Here is a 22,032-nt window from a genome sequence, read left to right as displayed (position 1 = left end):
TCCTTCTTGTAGTCATTGTTCTGATCTCGCCTTCTATGATCAGTTTTATTATAAAGAACAGTATCAAAGGTTGGAGAGATGGCTCAGTGGTTAAGGTGCTTGCTTGCAATGCCTAAGGGGGCTGGGGTTTGATTCCCTAGTACTCACCTCAAGCCAGATGCACAGCGACATATGCATTTGGTGGTCACTTGCAGTGTATGGTGGCTGTGGAATGCCCATTCTCTCTGTCTATCTTCTGTCTCTCCCTCCACTTGCAAGTAAATAAGATAAAATAAAATTTAAAAAGTAAAAGGAAGTAAGTAAGATAAAATAAGATAAATAAGATAAAATTTAAAAAGTAAAAAGAAGAGTATCAAAACATACGAATCTGTTAAGAACAAGCAAGAATGCAGCTTCTTCAGGGCCAGGAGAAGAGCAACCATTTCAAAGCAGGTAGCTTTTCCCTCCAGCATCTTCCTGGAGAAACAGGCTGATGTTTGTGGGCCATGCTTCCTACAGGATGCCCCCTCAATAATTTAAAGTGTGAGTTTGGCTTCCCACCTTGGCTGCCCTCACACATCACACACACATGGCTGTGTGGGCTTTTTCTCTTCAAGTTTGCCCTCTGCCATCTCACACAAGCATCTTCTATCATGTATATATTTAAATTATAAAGTCATGTAACTAAGGGTCATGGGAAACTTTTACCCTGGGAGGATGCAGATACACATCTTTTTTAAAAAAATGTACTTTATTTATTTGTGAGAGAAAGAGGCGGGGCGGGTGGAGGAAGAGAATGGGTGCACCACTGCAAACGCACTCCAGATGCATGCGCCCCCTTATGCATCTGGCTTACGTGGGTACTGGGGAATCAAACCGGGATCCTTTGGCTTTGCAGGCAGATGCTTTAACTGCTAAGCTACCTCTCCAGCCCCAGACATACATCTTTACACCAAATAGAGCTCAGATGGCAGACCAAAGTACAGTTACGGCAATACCAGTTCAGTGAACATTGAGTTTGTTGGGGGGGGTCACTTATGGAGCATAGGGAAGGGTTACTTATAAGAACGTGGGGCCCCCAAAGCAGCCACTTTGATGGAGATTCCTGTGTCACAGTTACTCCTTGGATGCTCCTCCCTCAGCCTCAGGATGAGGACTGACTTACAGAGCATCAGGACCCAGAGCAGCTGCACCCAAGGAGTCTCATTCCACCCTGAAGATGACCTCACCATGGCCACTTCTAGAAGCTCCTTGTCCCTGTGGGGGAGTGTGAGACCCCAGAGCAGCCCTGCAGTGGGACTCACTACGCTCCTCCCTCAGCCTGGGGGTGAGGGCTTACTGACAGAGCAGGGAGACACCACCTTGATGCAGCTCATTGTTCTAGATCTTTCACTCTTTATGCCCTATCTCCTCCTGAGCTCATGAGACTTTGTGTTACAGTACACAGGCTGGCATAAGGTGTGCCTGAATCTCAGGTGGGGATCTAATGACCCTCCACAACTTCTCTCATGAGTTGACCCAACTGCTTTAGATGAAGCTGGCAGTAGTTGCACCTTCTAATGCGGAGGAAATTTGCCATACAGCACCGGGCAGAGGAATATGAGTGGAGCATGTACCATGCAAGAGCTGAGAAGCCTTACGCTTTATTTTACTCAGTCCCCATCATGCTTTCAGCTATCCTTATGTCTATGATTAGAGAATGTGAACTCTCCATGTTTTTGTTTGCTGTATTTGTTTTGCACACTGACTAATTTTCAGTTTCTTCTAAACTGATTAATTTAATCATGAGATTTTTACTATTTTCTTTTCTTCTTCTTCTTTTTTTTTTATCCCAAGGTAGGGTCTCACTCTGGTGTAGGCTGACCTGGAATTCACTATGTAGTCTCAGGGTGGCTTCGAACTTACGGTGATCCTCCTACCTCTGCCTCCTGAGTGCTGGGATTAAAGGCATGCGCCACCACGCCCAGCTAATTTTTACTATTTTCAATGCAATCCTACCTCCTCTAAAGGAGATTCCTGTGGAAAACATTGCTGTTGAACAAAGGGTAAGAGAAAAATAAATAAATATGGTATGTGCAGTCTATGCATCTTCATAGTTTTCACGCGTTGTTACAATGCAATAGTCTAGCTGGGCTGTGAATTATTATTTTTTTATACAAGTGCAGGGGTGGGAAGGATTGGCCAGCCAGGGCCTCCAGGCACTGCAGTTGAACTCTGGATGGGTGTGTCCCCTTGCATGTGCGCATGTGTGGCCTTGTGTGCTTGTGTCACTGAGCGTCTGGCTTGCGTGGACCTGGGGAGTCAAACATGAGTACTTAGGCTTCCCAGGCAAGAGCCTTAATAACCACTAAGCCACCTCTCCAGTTCATGAAGTCTTCATCTAACTATCTGGTGTCTGTCTCAGATGACTTGAACCTGTGTCTGTTTTTTATTGTTTTTTTTTTTTTTTTTTTCAAGGTAGGGTCTCACTGTAGCCTAAATAGACCTGGAATTCACTCTGTAGTCCCAGGCTAGCCTTGGCTCTGAACTCACATGATCCTTCTATCTCTGCCTCTGCAGTGCTGGGGTTAAAGACATGTGCCACCACACCTGGCTGCATCTGATTTCTTTTCAAGGTGAAAAATCTGAACTATGGTTCATTCTCTCCTCTTGTCTCTGAGGTCTGGCTTTTGTCAGTTCTTTGCCTTACTTTGTAAGGGGTGCATTTGATAAGAAATATGTTGGTCATTTCCATTTCATTAATTGACATTTTGCCACAAAAGTGATGATGAAAGGGCCACCAAGAGAAAAAGAGATCAATTTTTTTTTTTTATTAGAATAAAGAGGAATCAGATCATGAGGCATGTTTTTTTTTTGTTCTTTTCTAGTGGTATTCTAATGACTCCAACTGAGTAAGCATTAAAAAGCCAGCATGCTGGGGTTAATGGTCAAGGATCTTGCCTGCAAAGCCAAAGGACTCAGCTATAAACAAAATAAAATAAAAAAGATTTTAAAAAAGCCAGCATGCATGCTGATAAGAGTGTCAAATGCACATAAATATCTTCTCTTTAAATCCATTAGATTTTTGTAGGTTTCATTTCCCCCCAAAATTTACCTGATTAGCATGGACCCTTACATGAAAAAAAAAAATCTTCAGTGTAGCAAATCATTAAAGTTTTAAGTTGAGATCAACAAAGTTGATAAGATTTTTTTCCCCCTCTGGTTTGGGATGATATCCTGAGCTCTGGAACTCACTTATAATGTAGGCCATTCTTTAACCTCTTGGGCCATCTTAAGGGGACATTGGCCTTGCTTCAACTACCACAAGAAGTTTGCACTCTGTCCTGGGCACAGAAAAAGTACTCCCCCAGATGTTTACTTGATCACTAACAAGAATTCTAAGAGACTACTTAGAGTTACTCTGTGTTACCTCAGTAGAGATCAAGATACATGGGCATTTCAGTGGCAACAGTAAACTGATGTCAAGAAGTTAAAATACTAGTTGATTGCATTTTTGAACATCAGGAACCTTGGAACCATTGTCTTTTTGAATCACTGTCTATAGGATAACCTTGCTAATGTTAAAGTTTGGCCTTAGACAAACACTATCAGCCTCTGAGGGCAAGTCTTCCAAAACCAGGAATCAGCAGTTCTCATCTGAAATCTCAGCTGATGGCAAATTGGTTTGGGTCCTTCTGTTATAAGCTAAACTGGTTATTCAGTGTGGTCTGAGGGGGAAACAGTGCCACAGCAGCCTGACACTATCTAATTTTGAACTTTCCGTTTCTTTCTTTTCTGCTTCATCTAGAAAACAGCCACAGAAAGAAGGTGGAGAATGGAAGTTTCCTTCAGATGATGCTCTCATCTTTGCTTTGATCTTTAATATTTAGAAAGAACATGTGGCCAATACTAACGTTGATCTTGCTCCACTGATAGGTGTATACAGACTGAAGACAGCCGCCCTTCCCTCTTCAGTTGAGGAAATGCATCCTGTCACTCATTTGCTCCATAACCTCAGATATATCTTCATTATTTTCATGCTAATAAACATTCTCATCTTATGGTGACATGATGTTCAGGGGGGGTGGGGAGGGGACCTAAGATATTCTACATAAAAGAAGTTTTAGAATCATAAGCTATGAGAAGGGGGAAATGTATGCTTACCATAGGTACTTTACCATGAATTTTCTGAGCTTCATCTGATTAAAATTTCCATCTGAAGGCTAGAACAATTTAGGTTTTTTTTTTTCTTTTTTTTAAGTTTACTTGTTCATTTCTCTTTGAGAAAAACCTCAAGGTGGTGCACGTAGGGTGAGAGAGAGAGAGGAAGAAATTAAGGACTGAGCTGCTTCTCAGATGGGTATTTGAAAGTGAGCAGAAGATTTACCAAGAAGCAAAACCACAGCACAGGCGTCTCTGTTCACTTACTTTCTCAAAGTCACTCAGGCTCTTCTCACTGCCCTTGGTGACTTCTCAGACGCTGCTGGGGTGGCTCGGTGACCAGGCTCTGAAGAACTTGGGAAGGGACGCCACAGAGGGAGCACTGCTCCCCATCCCTGAGAAGCAAGGGAATAAAGACGTTGCCTCCATGCTGGGAAACGGCTCAGCGTTTGGGGACCTCATCTTACTCGTCCATCTGGGCCTCTGGAGCATTCATGGTAAGACACCTACTAAGATGATTTCTGATTTTGTTCCTCAGGACCCATTCTCCTTGTTAGGCTTAGTGGAGGGGCATGTTTGTGTGCAATGGGCAATTGTGGATCAAACAAAGACATTAAATTGACTCCCTAAAAATGTTACAGGATATAAACCACTGCATAAAACAGCAGACACTGAATCCATAGCTTGGCCAGTTTTCCTACAAACATGTCCTGATAGTAAGAAGAGAGAACTGAGTATGTGTTATAAACAGTCCAAATTTGTCAATATTACTCATAGATCTTTCTGGCTTCATTAGCAATGGTGGATAGCATGCCCCCTCCAAACTGACTCCAGCAGAATGCTGTCATGCTCATTAGACTGGGACAGATTGGATAAATGGCTTATACCTGTCTCTGTGGTTCCTTTTAAATAATGTTCTGTAAGTACAACCCCTATGCTTGCTTCTGTGGTCTGCGCTGTAAGACTACAAAAGAATATACGCTAAGAAATAGAAGAGCAGGGCTGGAGAGATGGTTTAGCAGTTAAGCACTTGCCTGTGAAGTCTAAGGACCCCAGTTCGAGGCTCGATTCCCCAGGGCCAACGATAGCCAAATGCACAAGGGGGGCGCACGTGTCTGGAGTTCATTTGCAGTAGCTGGAGGCCCTGGTGCGCCCATTCTCTCTCTCTCTCTCTCTCTCTCTCTCTCTGCCTCTTTCTTTCACTGTCTGTTGCCCTCAAATAAATAAATAAAAATACCCCCCCCCCAAAAAAAATTAGAAATAGAAGAGCAGAGAATCACAGTACTTCTATTTTCTTGGATGCAATGATGATGTGAGTGCCAAATGAGCTTGGGAGACAAGTTTGGATTTTGCAGAGGTGGCACTGGCCTGTCCCTACGGACCTTACAGTGATACAGGACCCACATGCTGCAAAGGGAGATCTATGAACAGCTACCAGAAGTTTCTGATTCCTTAATTCTGGTTTTAAACACGATTTTAAAAAGAAGAAGAAGAAAATTCTCGCACTAACAAACAATGTGACCAGTTTGGCTCTTTCTGTTTTTAACTAGAAAATATAATCACCCAAGTACTATGGAACATCATGTTTCACACTAGAACTGTGTAGTTTGGCATTGAACCTTAGGACTCCAGAATGTCACATTTAACCATGTGGAAAGAAATAACCATGGCTCGCCAGGCATTGTCCCCTATTTGGAATATATTTATGGTGCACAGCCTGGATATCCGAAGGACAATCCCATACAAATATCTAATGTGGATTTTGTCCTTTTGCTCAGACTTTTTCATGACTGTGTTTCACATTGAGTTGACTAGGTGCTTAGATATCAGCTGAAGTTTTCTTCTTTTTTGGGGGGGGGGGAGTAGGGTCTCACTCTAGCTCAGACTGACCTGGAATTCATTATGTAGTCTCAGGGTGACCTCGAACTCACAATGATCTTCCTACCTCTGCCTCCCAACCTTCAACCAGATGCCTAAAGCCAGTCTCATAATGACAACCATGGTTAAATGTTATTAGACAAAATCCATTTCAGGTTATTATTTACTAGCTTCTGTGACATAAAGGAAAATATTTTCAGTATTATACCACAATTAAAGTTCCATACAACTTCCATTCTTTCTCTAAATGTGCTGTAGCCTAGTTTTTAGTGAAAATAGACTTGGTTATTAGAGTTGGGTTTCTTATTGGCTTTGTCACTTGCAGTATTGATTCAGCTACATTTCTTATACTCTCATCTTTAATTTCTTCCTTTTTAAAAATACCTAAATTATGGCCTTTGGTGATGGCTAATAAGTGTCTGTCCATAGCAAGTGTACATGATAAAAGTTTGATGAATGCTATTGGTGATTCTACTAAAAGTATTTTCATCATTTATGTCCCCCAAAATTGAATTAAATGAAAAATAAAGTTTAGCATTATTCTTTAAAGCAGTTGTTTTTAATCTATTAATAACTGTGTGTGGTGCATGCCTTTAATCGCAGGACTTGTGTGGCAAGGTAGAGAGATCACTGTGAGTTCAATACCATCCTGAGGCTACATAGTGAATTCCAGGTCAACCTGGGCTAGAACAAGACCCTACCTCAAATTTTAAAAAAAGACCAATATGTACATATTTATGGAGTACAATGTGATGTTACAATATATGCACACCTTATAAAGCTAAACCAAGTGAATTAACATATATTATCTCACATGTTCATCATTTCTTGGTAGTATGAATATGTAAAATGTATTCAGTCAGCAGTCATGCTGTGACTAAAGCTTATTCCTCTGGTCTACTTCAGACCTTATGCCCAAAATCCCCCTAGTTGTTAAGTTTTAAGGATAAAATATCTTGTGTAAAATATTTAGCCCAAATTGTAGTGAATCAATACATTTGGTAAATGAAGTGAAAAGACTGACATGTATTGGCCAGGTATCTTATGTAGCCATTAATACACTACATTGGAAAGATGGCTTAGTGGTTAAGGCGCTTGCCAGCAAAGCCTAAGGACCCAGGTTCAACTCCCCAGAGCCCACATAGGCCACATGCACAAGGTCATGCACATGTACAGGTAGCATATATGCATAAGTCAGCCCAAGTGTCTGGAGTTTGTTTGCAGTGGTAAGGTCCTGACATGTCAATTCTCTCTCACTATCTCTCGGAAATAAAAAATAAATAAATAAAAATTAGCCAGGCATGGCAGTGCACGTCTTTAATCCCAGCATTTGGGAGACAGAAGTAGGAGGATTGCTGTGAGTTCAAGGCCTCCCTGAGATGACATAGTGAATTCCAGGTCAGCCTGGGCTAGAGTGAGATCCTATCTTGAAAAACCAAAAATAAATAAATAAATAAAAATTAAAAGGATATCAGTAAAAAAAAGAACATTTGGTGAGGGAGAGCTGAGGGTAGCTCAGCGACAACGCATTTGCCTAGCACACATGAGGCCCGTAGTTCTATGCCTAGCAGCAGAAAGTAAAACAAAACAGAAAAAAAGGTAACATTTTGCAAACGTTATTTTCTCAAAGTTATTTGCTCAAGTCCTTAAAATTACATTAATCACGGCCTTGCTGTACTATTTACACTAGCACATGCCCAAAGTGTTTAAAGATAACTTAATAACACTTTACCTCACTAATATGAGGTATTAAGGAGTGAGGCTACATCCATGACAAGATTGGAAACTCATGTGCTGTTCTCTATGAACTTGCTGCTTAAAGTCTTTCTGTATAACCAAATAATGTTTGTGTTTCTCAAAGAAAAGTCAGAGGGATACTTGCTTCTGGCATATGCTGCCTCACCTATGAAAGTAAAGCATCAACACCTTCTCCTCGTGGGCAAATCATGCTCAGAAGATGGAGGCTGCAGGAGGGCACTGAGCCCCAGACCTCCTATTTAGTAGAAGGCCCACTGGGTGCTTCAACTCTGTCTGCAGTTAATGGGTGGGTGCTAGATCTGGAATAAAGGCAGTCGGAAAGTTTGGATTGATCGTTGGTTGTTGTGATTTGAAAATCATCTTAGCCTGGCCCAGTTTAGGGTAAATAATTATATTTGGCTTCTTTGAGAACACAGTGGGCAGGGCCTTGTCTCTGTTTGCTTCTTGCCTGTGTCCTTTTCAGAATTTATTTATTTATTTGGGGTGTGTGTGTGCGCACGTGCGTGTGTGTGTGTGTGTGTGGGTTTGGGCCTGCTGCATCACACACGTGGAAGGGCAGATGACAGCTTTTGGGTTGGCCCCTGTCTACGTTCCACCGCATTTACGGAAGGGCCTCTCGTGGTTTTACTGCTCCATTCAGACTTTTGGGGACGTTCTCCCGTCTCTGTCTCCCTGCTCACTGGAAGCCCTCTGGGTTACAGAAGTCTGTCTCTGCTTCCTTTTTCTTTTTTCCTGGGGAGCAGGGGTTCAAGGTACGGTCTCACTGTAGATCAGGGCTCAGGCTGACCTGGACTTCACTATGTAGTTTCAGGGTGGCCTCCACACCCGCCTACATGGCTTCCTTTTTCTACGTGGGGTTTGTAGATTTGAACACAGGCGCTGAGTTGAGCAGCAAACACTTTATCCAGTGAGCCATCTCCCAGCGCCCTCTTTCTCCTTTGTTGGGGTAGTTCCGGGTGGCCATGGATCCACATTTAAATGCCGCACTCCAGATCACACCATGTGTCATTTCACCAAAAGTGGGCTTTGTCTCTGGGTCAGAGCAACTGCACCCAGGCTGGTGACGCTCTATTAGCCTTTGACATTGTGGAACACTGTTTTAACAAAACTTTTCTTTTTTCTTTTCTTTCCTTTCCTCTTCCCTGCTCTCCTCTCCTCTCCTCTTCTTTTCTTTTCTTTTCTTTTCTTTTCTTTTCTTTTCTTTTCAGGGTACGGTCTCACTGTAGCTTCGGCTCACCTGGAACTCACTCTGTAGTTTCAGGCTGGCCTCAAACTTGTGACTATCTTTCCTACCTCTGCATACCAAATTCTGGGATTAAAGGAGTGCACCACCACGCTATCAGACTTGTGTTTATGACTCCAGCTATTGTTCCCATTGAAATGTGTACCATATAACACTAGTACCAGAGTGATGTCTTCTACCAAATGACAAATACTTGCTGTATGTCACAAGTCTTGCCCACTTATGCAAATGTTTAGGATCACGTTCCATAGCTTCAAGACTTCCTGAATTAAGGCATGAACACATTGGTCCTTGGGCTGAATATATCCGTGAATGGACTCTGTAAGACTGAAGGGCTCTTTACTTTGCTGTAGCTTACTTTGTCGCAGAATTTAAAAAAAAAAAATCATTTTTTTTTTGTCATGCTGAAGTTGAAAACCATTACCCTGCCTCCCTGGGACTTTCCCAGCAGATTTCCATCATCTGCAAGTTTTGCTTTTACTTAGAGTTCAGAATTGTTGAAAGAACATGTTCACAGGCACTTACAATCAGATGTGAAAGCTGGAACAAACCTTTTGCTCAGTCCCTCAGAGGGAAGCTCTGTGGTTCAGTAGTTACGACTGGATCTTTAAAAAAAGACTTCCTGGATTAGCATCTCATCTGTGTCGTTTCCTGGGAATGTGACTACAGCCTGCTTAGAGCTCAGTTCCTTACTTAAAAAAGAAGATGTGTTAATTGTATAGTGGTGTTCTGTGCATCAAATTTCTTAATTCTGTAAAATGCTCATAAGATGCTGCCCCCTTACTTTGGTTCTTATGTACTTTTTATGTTTTATTTATCTATTTGCAAGGAGAGAGAGAGAGACAGAGAGAATGGGTGCACAAGGGCCTCTAGATACTGTAAACAAACCCCAGATGTGTGCGCCACTTTGTGCATCTGGCTTTATCTCCGCAGCTCAATGCTTACATTCTTTCTGCCACCTCTTTCACAATGGTTCCTGAGCCTTAGAGGGTGTGATAGAGATGTCTCAGTGCTGAACACGCCATCATCATCACTTTCTTTTTCTCAGCACTATGGTGAGTTTTGAGTTCCCCAGTGGTCACTGCCATCTAAAAAGAGAAGCTTCTCTAACTCAAAGTGAGAGTAACATTAATATATGGGCATAAACATAGGTGTTTAGAGTTTGGTAGGCGTAATATATCCATTTAGGCAGATAGCACTAATAGTTCCCCCTCGAAGGCTTATGACCTTCACAACCACAGCATTTTGAGTAGGTTTTCAGTACCAGGCATGGATTCCCTCCCAGTCCAATCGGAGAACACTTGGTTTCTTGCAAAACAGACAGGCCACTACACCAATCGGCACATTTGACTTAGCTGTTCAGATTATTGATGACTTCAGTCCCCCAAAGGCTGCATGCTGTGTAGCACTTTCCAGCATCCTGACAGCTAGTCAGCAGGTTGACGGCTTCTAGCTCAACTCCAGCTTGGTTTCTCAGTGACCTGTAGCCCCAGCATGTGCAGTCTTCAGCAAGAGAGACTTACTGTCTTCTTATTCTATCATGACTGTCATTCACCATGGCTATCTCTATGAAGTGTTATCCTTTTTTTCTGCACCTATATCTGTGTCTCTATGTGTAGGGGTGTCGCTTTTGATATTCTCAGAATCTGACATATATCATTTGAAAGTCCTGTGAAATAAAGTCCAGGGAGATGTTTGCTAAGCCATCTAGGCTACTCATAGGACATCAGGTTTAGCCAGTAAATATTTCTTTTTAAAAATATTATTTATTTTTATTTATTTGAGAGCGACTGGCAGAGAGAAAGAGGCAGAGAGAGAGAGAGAATGGGCATGCCAGGACCTCCTGCCACTGCAAATGAACTCCAGACACATGTGTCCCCTTGTGCATCTGGCTAACGTTGGTCCTGGGAAATCAAGCCTTGAACCGGGGTCCTTAGGCTTGACAGGCAAGCGCTTAACCACTAAGCCATCTCTCCAACCCGCCAGTAAATATCTCTAAGACCTCTTTTCCTCCTTCCTAATTGCCATGTTGATCTTATGACAACAACCTGGAACTTGCATACATCGCAGACCATGGTTTAGAAGTCACCTCAGGGGAAGCTGGGGCATTCAAATTCTATCTGTATGATCCTGGCTTCCTTTACTTTCCACTGTAGAAGCAGATGGGGAAGATGGATGTTGTGGAACTATTGACAGTTTTTGTCCACATAGATGTGGTGAAATACACGTGATGCTTTGAAAATGCCAGTTAAACTCAGGGCAACATTTCAGCCGCAGAATGTGCTGGAGAGTAAGGAGATATTTGGCCGCAAGGTGGTGGTGAGATCCCTCCTATATTTCTGAACACGAACTTGACATGCTCTTACTTTGGGAATCATAAGTAAACAACCTTCCACTGACAACAGTATTTTTAAAAATTCATGTGGGGCTTTTTTGTTTATTTTTATTTATTTATTTGAGAGCGACAGACAGAGTGAGAAAGAGGTAGAGAGAAAGAGAGAGAATGGGCATGCCAGGGCTTCCAGCCACTGCAAACAAACTCCAGACATGTGCGCCTCTTTGTGCATCTGGCTGACTTGGGTCCTGGGGAATCTAGGCTCGAACTGGGGTTCTTAGGCTTCACAGGTAAGTGCTTAAATGCTAAGCCATCTCTCCAACCCTCCATATTTTTTTATAAATATATTTTATTTACTTATTTATCTGAGAAAGAGAAAGAGCGAGCAAGAGAGAGAGAGGGAAAGAGAATGGGCATGCTAGGGCCTTCAGCCACTGCACATGAACTCCAGATGCATGATCCCCCTTGTGCATCTGGCTTACATGGGTCCTGGAGGGTTGAACCCGGATCCTTTGGCTTTGCAGGCAAATGCCTTAACTGCTAAGCCATCTCTCTAGCCCCTCCATGTTGGTTTTTGATACAATGAAAGAGGCTTATCAATCCTTCTGTCAATAGCTTTTAAGATTGGCCTTTCTTCCTAAAAGCTCTGTGACCAAGGTGGAGGGCTTAACATCTCTAGAGGACATGGCCCACTTGCACGAGGCAACCAGTGTAAATAACAGTATTCTCTAAATTGCTGGTATAAATCATTGTTCTTTAGGAAAATTAACTTGGCCAAAACCTATGTTGTTCACTGGAGATAATTATATATTACCTGCCTAACTAGCTACCAGAAATCACCCTTGTCACACAGAGTAGGCAAGGCTCTGTGAAGTGACATGCAGGTGAATGCTGTAGCTTGGAGAGCCATGACAGTGAGAACAGGGTAGATCCAAAGAGGACATTTGCCACTTGAAAGAGACATGGAAGTACCAAGAACAAACTTGGAAAGATCATCCGATAAAATGTTTTACTTCTTCGTTTTGTCCATGTCAAGCCTCGCTTATTAGTACAATTCTGTAACATTTTTTTCACATATAAAGAATAAAACCTTGCCAGCCGTGGTGGCGCACGCCTTTAATCCCCACACTCCGGAGGCAGAGGGAGGAGGATCACGGTGAGCTCAAGGCCAGCCTGAGGCTACATAGTGAATTCCACATCAGCCTGAGCTAGAGTGAGACCCTACTTCAGAAAACAAAAACAAAAAAACAAACAAAAAAGAATATAATCTTTATATGAAATGATATTCCTTTCCAGTTCTATATTTGCTAGATATGTGTAGCAGCCATTGTACACCACTAGGAATCCCTCTGAAAGCAGCCAGGGATAATTTTTGAAGCAGAGACACTAAAGGAATATATACCTTTGAGTTTCCGTCTCATCTCGGGCACACACCAGCTTTATAGCTTTAACTACTCAACTGTGTTAGGCTTACAAATGTATTGTATTGTAAAAATAATAATAAAAAAACACTTGGTTGTTTTCATTGGTCAGGATAGTCTAAGAAAGGTTTCCTATGCGTTCTCATTCACGACAGCTGTGTCGCATTGCAGCCTGTTGGAGTCAGCAACAGACCTGCATTTAAAATCTATTTCTGGGCTGGAGAGATGGCTTAGCGGTTAAGCACTTGCCTGTGAAGCCTAAGGACTCTGGTTTGAGGCTCGATTCCCCAGGACCCACGTTAGCCAGATGCACAAGGGGGCGCACGCGTCTGGAGTTCGTTTGCAGTGGCTGGAAGCCCTGTCGTGCCCATTCTCTCTTTCTCTCTCCTCTCTGTCTGTCACTCTCAAATAAATAAATAAAAATAAAAAACAAAGAAAAATATTTAAAGTCTATGTCTGATTCTTCAGGTAGATCATGACCTATGGCAAGTGGCATATCTGTTCCAACACTCACTTTCTTCAACTCAATGTAAACATAATACTAGTAACTACTTCAAAAAAATCACTGCAACAATAGATTGAAACAATATACAAATGGCCCCTTTATTAAGATGACTCAACTTACAATTTTTCAACTTTACATTGGCACAAAGGTAATACAGATTTTTTTTTTTTTTTGGAGGCTACACTTCAAATTTTGAATGTTATTATTTTCCTAGTTTAGCAATGTGATATTACAGTTCTTGCAGTGCTGGACCGTGACCTCAGTCAATCATACAATCACAAAAGAAAATAACCAATACTGTTCAGTGTAGTGTGTTGCCAGTGGTTTTTGAATAGGAGCACTCAAGTAATTCCATCAAATGTGACCACCCTATTATGAAATAGGCTTTATATTAGATGATTTTGCCCAACTAACTGTAGGCTAAAATAAAGTGTTTGGGACAAATTTAAGGCAGGTTAGGATATGGTGCTTGATAGATTAGGTTTATTAAGTGTGTATTATTAAGTAGAAACTTTGTATTGCCCCATCATATGTTGGTACCATCATTCCCCTCCTCCCTGCCCCCATTCTGCTGAGGGCTCTTCTTAGAGGGATTGCTGGTATTCACCATGGGGCTAGAGGTTAGGATTTATATAGGTCATTGTAGGAGGAGGCAGTGCCTCAGGATATTCCCTCCCACCCTATGGCTCTTACACTCTTTCCACACTCTTTTCCATAAAATCCCTTGGGCCTTGGTGTGTGTGTGGGTGTGTGTATGTGTTAAGTCTACTTTCATGTTGAGCTTTCCACAGCTTCTGGATTTTGGTTTACAATATTTTCAACTTGTGATGGGTTTATGCACATGTATGTTTGATGCCTAAAAGTACTTAGAACATAATAAGAACTTGAAAAATATATTAGTCATATCCCTACTTGTGGCCCTCCATGCTGGGTCCAGGCGGTATCTATCTACAGCACATTGATAAGTGAGGTGTGGTGAACTTGGGGGTAAAAAGTGATGAATGGGGAACAGTGATTCTGGAATCAATCTGCTAAATATGGCTTAAATTATACATGTGTTATGTGACTTTATGACCTTGAAAGATCTCTGTTTATCTTACTCTTAAATATCTCAAGGACAGGAAATGACCCTGTCAAGTGTTAGAAAATGGTATTTCAAATACTAAAATTACTATTTTTAGACCTAAACAATTTCAGAATTATCCCAAATAGAGCAAATAAAGAAACTTGATTTAAAGTCTTTTATTGCCCTATACTACTAGCTTTAAGAAAGTTTTTGATTTTTTTCCCAGTTATATCATGTAACTATCAGATAATCTACCATAGAAGAAACTGTTCTGAATAAATATCACATGAAAGCTAATTTAAACATTTCACATATGATAATAAGATGGTATATTTTGAGAGAAGTGGATTTTTAAGAAAAAATAGTAGTATATGACTTTGAAAATTCTTTAATTGTCTTATTTCATAATCTTTGCTTTTAAATTATGGGCATAGTACCAATTCATACTATCTGTTTTCTGTATTTTAATATATATTTGTTTGTTTATAAGGTAGGGTCTTACTCTAGCCCAAGCTGACCTGGAATTCACTATGTTGTCTCAGGGTGGCCTCGAACTCACAGCAACCCTACTTCTGACTCCTGAGTGCTGGGATTAAAGGCATGTACCTGGCACCTGTTTTCTTTTCTTCTTTCTTTTTCTTTTTTTTTTTTTTTGTTTTTTTGTTTTTTTGTTTGTTTGTTTTTTTGACGTAGGGTCTCACTCTAGCCCAGGCTGACCTGGAATTCACTATGGAGTCTCAGGGTGGCCTCGAACTCACGGCGATCCTCCTACCTCTGCCTCCCAAGTGCTGGGATTAAAGGCATGTGCCGACACCCGGCTCTATCTGTTTTCTTGTGAAGTTAATTCTTTCCAGTTCCATTTTACTAAGGGAATTTGCATGGTGTGTGTGCATGTGTGTATGTGTGTGTTTTCCAAAAGTGTCCAGATTGAGGCCTCAGGATTACTGATGTGTGATTACAAGGCTGCCATTGTTATGTATGGATTTGCCGGTAACCGGGTTCAAGCCGACACAGGGTTCCTAGCCCTCAATTTGCTAGAGAGGGTGCAGCTGCCCCAGCAGCCATCACCTCCTTTCCTGTCACCATTCCCGAGTTCTAAAGTGAGCAGAACATAACACCAAGTATTGTCTAGAGACCTGTGTTCTCCCATGTGTGAAAACACTTCTCCATCTGCAGCCTCCCAAGCATGTATCTGAAGATTTGTTTGTTATTATCGCATCTCCTGATAAAGTTGAAGCCTTGCTGAATGTCACAAAATCACTGATATGTTATACCTTTGGTGATCCTTTTAGTTTTCCAGAACTGTTTACATTTCCACATTCATCTCTGGTCAGTTCAAATGAAGTTAATCTTCACTCATTATTGTCATTATTTTCCTTTAATGAATGTACTAGGTTTTTTTTTTTTTTTGAACTTTCTATAAGATTGCAAGGACATTTCAATAGAGGGATAGATAGTGAATCTAAGTCATAATTCCTTTTATAATAATAGCTGTAGTTGAGGCAAGGTTGCTGAAATAAACTGACCCATGTCACACAGAACAGCATGAGACATTCCTTAGGGAGTGGAGGTGGTATTAACTGTGGTGATGGCAAGAGGATCAGACTTTCCTAGAGATGGGCCTGGGATTAGGAAGGGACTCTGTCTCTTCCACAGCACCTTTCTTGACTGACCCAGTCAAAAAGGCTGCTTCCAATTGAGGATCAGAAAGCTCTGAGAGATTTTTGCATGTCCAATATAACCAAATAAAATCTACTTATGAATTTCAATTGAAGCTGTCACATTCCTAAATTGTCATGGGCAGTAAGTGGGATGTCCAATTCCTGAGGTATGGGCAATAAGGAGGGACATTATTTGTATTGACTACTGTTAATTATCATCATGTATTAGAAATTATGGATAATGTCAGTGGTGAAATATGTCACCCCACAAAATACCTTTAAAAATAATTCTAGGGCTGGGGAAATGGCTTAGCAGTTAAGGTGTTTGCCTGCGAAGCCTAAGGACCCCTTGTTAGCCAGATGCACAAGGGGGTGCATGTGTCTGGAATTCATTTACAGTGGATAGAGGCCCTGGTGTGCCCATTCTCTCTCTCTTTTTCTTTCTCAAATAAATAAATAAAATATTTAAAAAATTCTACATTCTACAACACCTCTGAATAATTAATTTATTATTGTTTAATTTTAATAACTTTTTTTGGTTTTTCTTTTTTGGATTTTGAGGTAGGGTCTCACTCTAGCCCAGGCTGACCTGGACTTCACTATGGAGTCTCAGGGAGGCCTCCAACTAATGGCAATCCTCCTACCTCTGCCCCAAGTGCTGGGATTAAAGGCGTGCGCCACCACACCTGGCTTGAATTTTAATAACTTTTATGTAAGCTTTAAATTAATGTGTTGATAGCATTTATCCTTCAATAAAGATTGAAGTCTATATTCAAGTTAACTCAGAAAACTATAGAGTTGGCCTGAGGCATATATGAGTTCATTTAATTGTGTTGACATTTAGAATGAATTATACTACATTCCCGCCTTAATCCACCTTGGATACACAGCAATATAACATGAGTGATTGAGACAAGGAAGTACAACCAGGAGCTGTGTCATTTTTGATAGTAACTGAGTTGAATTTTTGTTATTTGTTTTTGTTTTGAAAGCAACAAAACAGGGCTGGAGAAATGGCTTAGCAGTTAAGGCGCTTGCCCATGAGGCCTAAGGACTCATGTTCAACTCTCCAGGTCCCATGTAAATCAGGCACACAAAGTGATGCAAGCATGCTAGGTCGAACATAATCACAAGAGGGAACACAGTCTGGAGTTATATTATAGTGGCCGGAGGGCCTGAGGTGTGAATTCTCTCTCTCACTTATACCTTTCTCTATATACTCTATACCTTTCTCTCTTTCTCACTCACTCTCAATCTCTTGCATAAAAATAAATGCCAATCTGTTGGGCTTGCCTTAAAAAAGTTTTTTTTTAAAAAAGCAACAAAACAGTGCAAACTATAGAGTGCAACATATTTGTTTGGTACATAATGAAACATACATGTATGTTTAATATCTTGTCAATTGACATATGTTCTTTTTTTGTTTTGTTTTATTTTGAGGTAGGGTCTCACTCTAGCCCAGGCTGACCTGGAATTCACTATGGAGTTTCAGGGTGGCCTGGAACTCATGGCAGTCCTCCTACCTCTGCCTCCCGAATGCTGGGATTAAAGGTGTGCACCACCATGCCCAGCGAAATATGTTCTTTTTAAAGTGCTAATTTTTGGGCTGGAGAGATGGCTTAGTGGTTAAACACTTGCCTGTGAAGCCTAAGGACCCTTGTTCAAGGCTCGATTACCCAGGACCCACGTTAGCCAGATGTGCAAGGGGGCGAATGCATCTGGAGTTCGTGTGCAGTGGCTGGAAGCCCTGGCGTGCCCATTCTCTCTCTCTGTCTGTATCTGCCTCTCTCTCTCTCTCTCCCTGTCACTCTCAAATAAATTAAAAAAATGAACAAAAAATAAAAATAAAGTGCTAATTATTGTACAAGTATAGAACAAACAAAAAAACCTTTATATTCATGCTATAATTTACTAGTTGCCTAAATTATGGATTGAAGAATTTCACTTTCTATAAAGTTTCTCTTACCAGTTTAATCTATTAGTAGCCAGGTGTGGCAGCATAGACCTGTAATCCCAACACTTCGTAGTCTGATTCAGGGGGATTGTGAGTTTGAGGCCAGATTGGACTATACAGCAGTGAGTTCCAGACCAGCCTGAGCTATAAAATTAAACCCTGTCTTTAAAAAAAAAAATCATACTAGGTAGTAGATGTAGTAGTTTGAATTAGATGTCTCTCATAAACTCGTGTATTCTGAATGCTAGGCTTCCAGCTGATGGCAATTTGAGAATTAGAGTCTATTGCAGTCTATTGTTGGGGAAGGGCTTATGTATATGATAGCCAGCTTCCCCTTACCAGTGTTTGGCACACTCTCCTGCTGCTGTTGTCTACCTGATGCTGGCCAGGAGGTGATGTCCACACTCTGATAATGCCACGTTTCCCCTGCCATCATGGAGCATTCCCTTGAGCCTGTAAGACAAAATAAACCCTTTCTTCCACAAGCTGCTCTTGGTCAGGTGCTTTGGGCCAGCAACACGAAGGTAACTGACACAGTAATGTTGGTCCTAGTTGAGTGGAGTTGTTGCTTCTAGAAACATGACTGTGTAGCTTTGGTCTTTTGGGACTGATTTGCAGGAGGAGTGTGAAAGGATTTGAAACCTTGGCCCAAGTCTTTACAATGCTAAAAGTACAGTTTGATGGATTCTAGTCGGAGTTGAGATACCTGAATGCAATGAGAACTATGGACTGTGGAATTTGACTTGTGAGGGGAAGAAAGAACTTCGTTGGCACTGGTCTTTAGGCAATTTGTATGAGAAATGTGCTGCGTTCTGCCTGCCTGTGTCCTGAGAACTGGTGAAGGGTTACCTTGTGTAGAAATGTGCTGGTGTGAGTAGACAGATATGGCACAGAAAGAAATATAAGTCTCAGGCTGAGGACAGTGCCAGGGCAGCTGCAATTGTTTGTGAAATTACAATTGCTGAGGCTGGTCCAGCTCTTCTCAATTGGGACAGCAGGTGGAATGCTGACTCTTTTGAAAGTAGAAGGGCCTACAGGAGTGTCCTGTTCTTCAAAGTTGACTGTATTCCCCACTGGATTAACAAATTGGTAGCCCACCTGGTACTATGGAGTATAATAAATGCAGAAATGACAAGATCATAGATTTGGAATGTGTTTTTTTTTTTGAAATTGCTGTGGGCAATGTGAGGAGGGTTGTTGCAAATCCCTGCATGGAGACCTAAAGGAAGATGAGATTGAACTGTGGTTTGCAGTGGAGACACCAGGACTATAGAAAGGCTGCCAAGGGGAGCCGCAGGCACTAGATGGTGTTTTCCTAGGCCTGTGAGCAGCCCAGCTGGAGGGGTGGAATTGGTACTCCAGAGACTAGTTAGAGATGTAGGACTTGGAGCTAGGGTATATAATGTTACCATGTTTATTTTAAAGCTCATATTGATTCATTCTTTTGTTGCTATGCTCAATGCTATCTTTTTCAGTATGAAGTCTTAGTCTGTGCCATTGTTTTTATTTTGCTTTTGGTGTTTTGTTGTTGTTTGTTTGCTTTTACAGCTAACAATGAAGAGACCTTGGACAATGGGGGTATCTGAACAGTATAGGGATTAATAAAAACTATGGGGACATTTAAAAATTATTTTTATTTATTTATTTGACAGAGAGAGTGAGGAGAGAGAGAGAGAGAGATAAATAATGGGCACTCCAGGGGCCTCCAGCCACTTCAAATGAACTCCAGGCATGTGTGCCCCCTTGTGCATCTGGCTGATGTGGGTCCTGGGGAATCAAACCTGGGTCCTTTGGCTTTGTAGGCAAATGCCTTAACCTCTAACCTATCCCTCCAGGCCATATGGGGACTTTTAAAGTTGGATTGAATGAGCTATAGTTTATATCAGGCATGGTGATCAGTTTATGGCACCCAGGGGTGGAATGTGGTGGTTTGAATTAAGTGTCCCCCGTAAACTCTGAATGCTAGGTTCCCAGCTAATGGCAATTTGGAAATTAGAGTCTACTTCTCATAGAATGCTGCAGCTAGAAAGCAAGTTTAACTGTACTACTAACACCAGGCTAAATGGAATGGTTATATATTACATTACAGTAAGAACAGACACTGCAGACTAGAAATTGCTGTCACCAGTTCTCACAATTTGTAAGTACTTGAAACAGGTATGGTCAGATAAATGTTATCAGTTTCCACTGTTTCCATGGCCTTTGTAAATATTCCCCTAAATTAGGCACTGCAATTTCCCATGGTACATAAGAAAAGTTTGAACATCCCCCAACTATGCTTATTCCTTTAACTCTGAAAAAACCAGTGTGCTCCCTGCCACTCCCAGAAAACCACGACCGAGCGGTGTATCAGCACCTTGAATTGGTCATAACATGTCTGAACTCAGTGTGAAGACTTTGCCTTTCTGTTTCCCCAATCTGCCAACACCTCACCTGTCTCTGCCCTGATTACCAAGGGGCAGTTCATTTACTGAGGTGTAGCTTAGCTTGCATGGCAGGTGGTTCATACCTGTTGACAGCATTTCTCTCCTGTTGGTATACAAACTTACTTCCCATTTGAGAGTGAATTCCATGAAGCCAGGCATTGGTATCATGCCTAATTGGCACACCTCCTTACCAACTCGCAACAGTTGCTATTAGGCGCTGGTGAACTTGAAGTGAAAAAGAGTGGTAAATAGTAACTTTACTCCCCAAAAATGTCTTCATAGGTAATTATGTCTCGCCAGTTAAATAGTGAGCTCTTTGAGGATAAGGTTATTTTTGTCTACAGTATCTTGTTTTCCACAATTCTTCCAGAGTCACAGGCTCCAGTAAATGTTACTAACTTACCAAAGAAAATGAAAAGGGAAGTAAAAAGGTTGAGATGGTCTCTAAACTTTAGGGAGAGGAACAGACTTTGGAGACAGTGTTTCACTTGGCCTTTCTACCTCTAGCCTCCTTGCATTTTTGTTATATATCTAACCACATCCAGGTATTGTATTGCTTGACACTTCCTTTTAGTAAATGATCTGATCCTTTCTCTTCAAGTTTTTGGAAACCTCACCCTTATAACTTACCTGTAATTTGCTTTCATTTTTATTCTATTTGTTTTGTTTTTTGAGGTAGAGTCTTACTGTAGCCCAGGCTGACCTGGAATTCACTATGTAGTCTCAGGGTGGCCTTGAACTCACAGTGATCCTCCTACCTTTGCCTCCCAACAGCTGGGATTAAAGGCATGTGCCACTATGCCCAGCTCATTCTAAATTTTTAAAACAAATAAAATAGGAAGTCTTAAAGTGAACTTGTTTGAGTACTCAACACAGTTATAAATAAGTAAATAATCAGAGTTTCTAACAGTTCTCTACAGGGCCCTTCTGTCAATCTGATTCCTGGTAACTTAGTCAATTTCCAGTTACTTAAAGCATGAATTGATGGAGATATGAGCAGAAATTATTATAGTGAATGGTTTAGGAAGTGTTAGGATATAGCTAAAATGAGATTATTCATGTGGCAAGGGTATAGGAATAAAAGCTGAACATTGTTGTAGGTAGAGAGGCAGGGGAAATCCAGAGACACAGCTTCTTCCTCAGTTTCCATCTGGCGATCAGTGTGATCAGGCCCTTAGGCCTCTTCATCTTTAAAGACAGTTTTGACTATAAGCTTAGTTATGCTTATGCCATTATAATTTGAATTCTATAAATCCGTTTAGAAGAATGCTTGGAGATGAGTGAAAAGTGTCAATGAAGGAGATGGATGGGGTATGTTGATGAGAAAAATAGTTTGGAACATCAGAAGGATAGACTAGGAGAGAACTATGAGGGTGGAGAGAAAATAACTTAAAAATACTTTTTCAATAAGACAGGAGTGGTGGCACATGCCTTTAATCCCAGCACTTGGGAGGTAGAAGTAGGAGGATTGCCGTGAGTTCGAGGCCACCCTGAGATGACATAGTGAATTCCAGGTCAGCCTGGGCTAGAGTGAGACCCTACCTCGAAAAACCAAAAGAAGAAATTTTTTTCAAGACCACATGTTTAACCTTAATTTTAATTGAAAAATAAAGATGCAAATCACCTCAAGGTGCTTAACTAAAAAGAATCTTGGCCCATTTTTCTT

At 41.3% G+C, this 22,032-nt stretch overlaps 1 protein-coding gene across 1 annotated transcript in view; it reads left to right on the top strand.

Moving 5' to 3' along the window:
• Positions 1-22,032, top strand: part of Btla (B and T lymphocyte associated) — a 38,472-nt gene that overhangs the window by 3,278 nt on the left and 13,162 nt on the right. Inside the window, exon 4 of the mRNA XM_045148427.1 lies at positions 4,436-4,616. Coding sequence (XP_045004362.1) covers positions 4,436-4,616 — 181 coding nt within the window. The remainder of the gene's footprint in view (positions 1-4,435; positions 4,617-22,032) is intronic.

Source organism: Jaculus jaculus, chromosome 4 (assembly GCF_020740685.1).
Source record: "Jaculus jaculus isolate mJacJac1 chromosome 4, mJacJac1.mat.Y.cur, whole genome shotgun sequence".
Classification (NCBI taxonomy): domain Eukaryota; kingdom Metazoa; phylum Chordata; class Mammalia; order Rodentia; family Dipodidae; genus Jaculus; species Jaculus jaculus.
The sequence above is the reverse complement of the archived record's forward strand: the minus strand, read 5'-3'. Positions and strand labels throughout refer to the sequence as shown.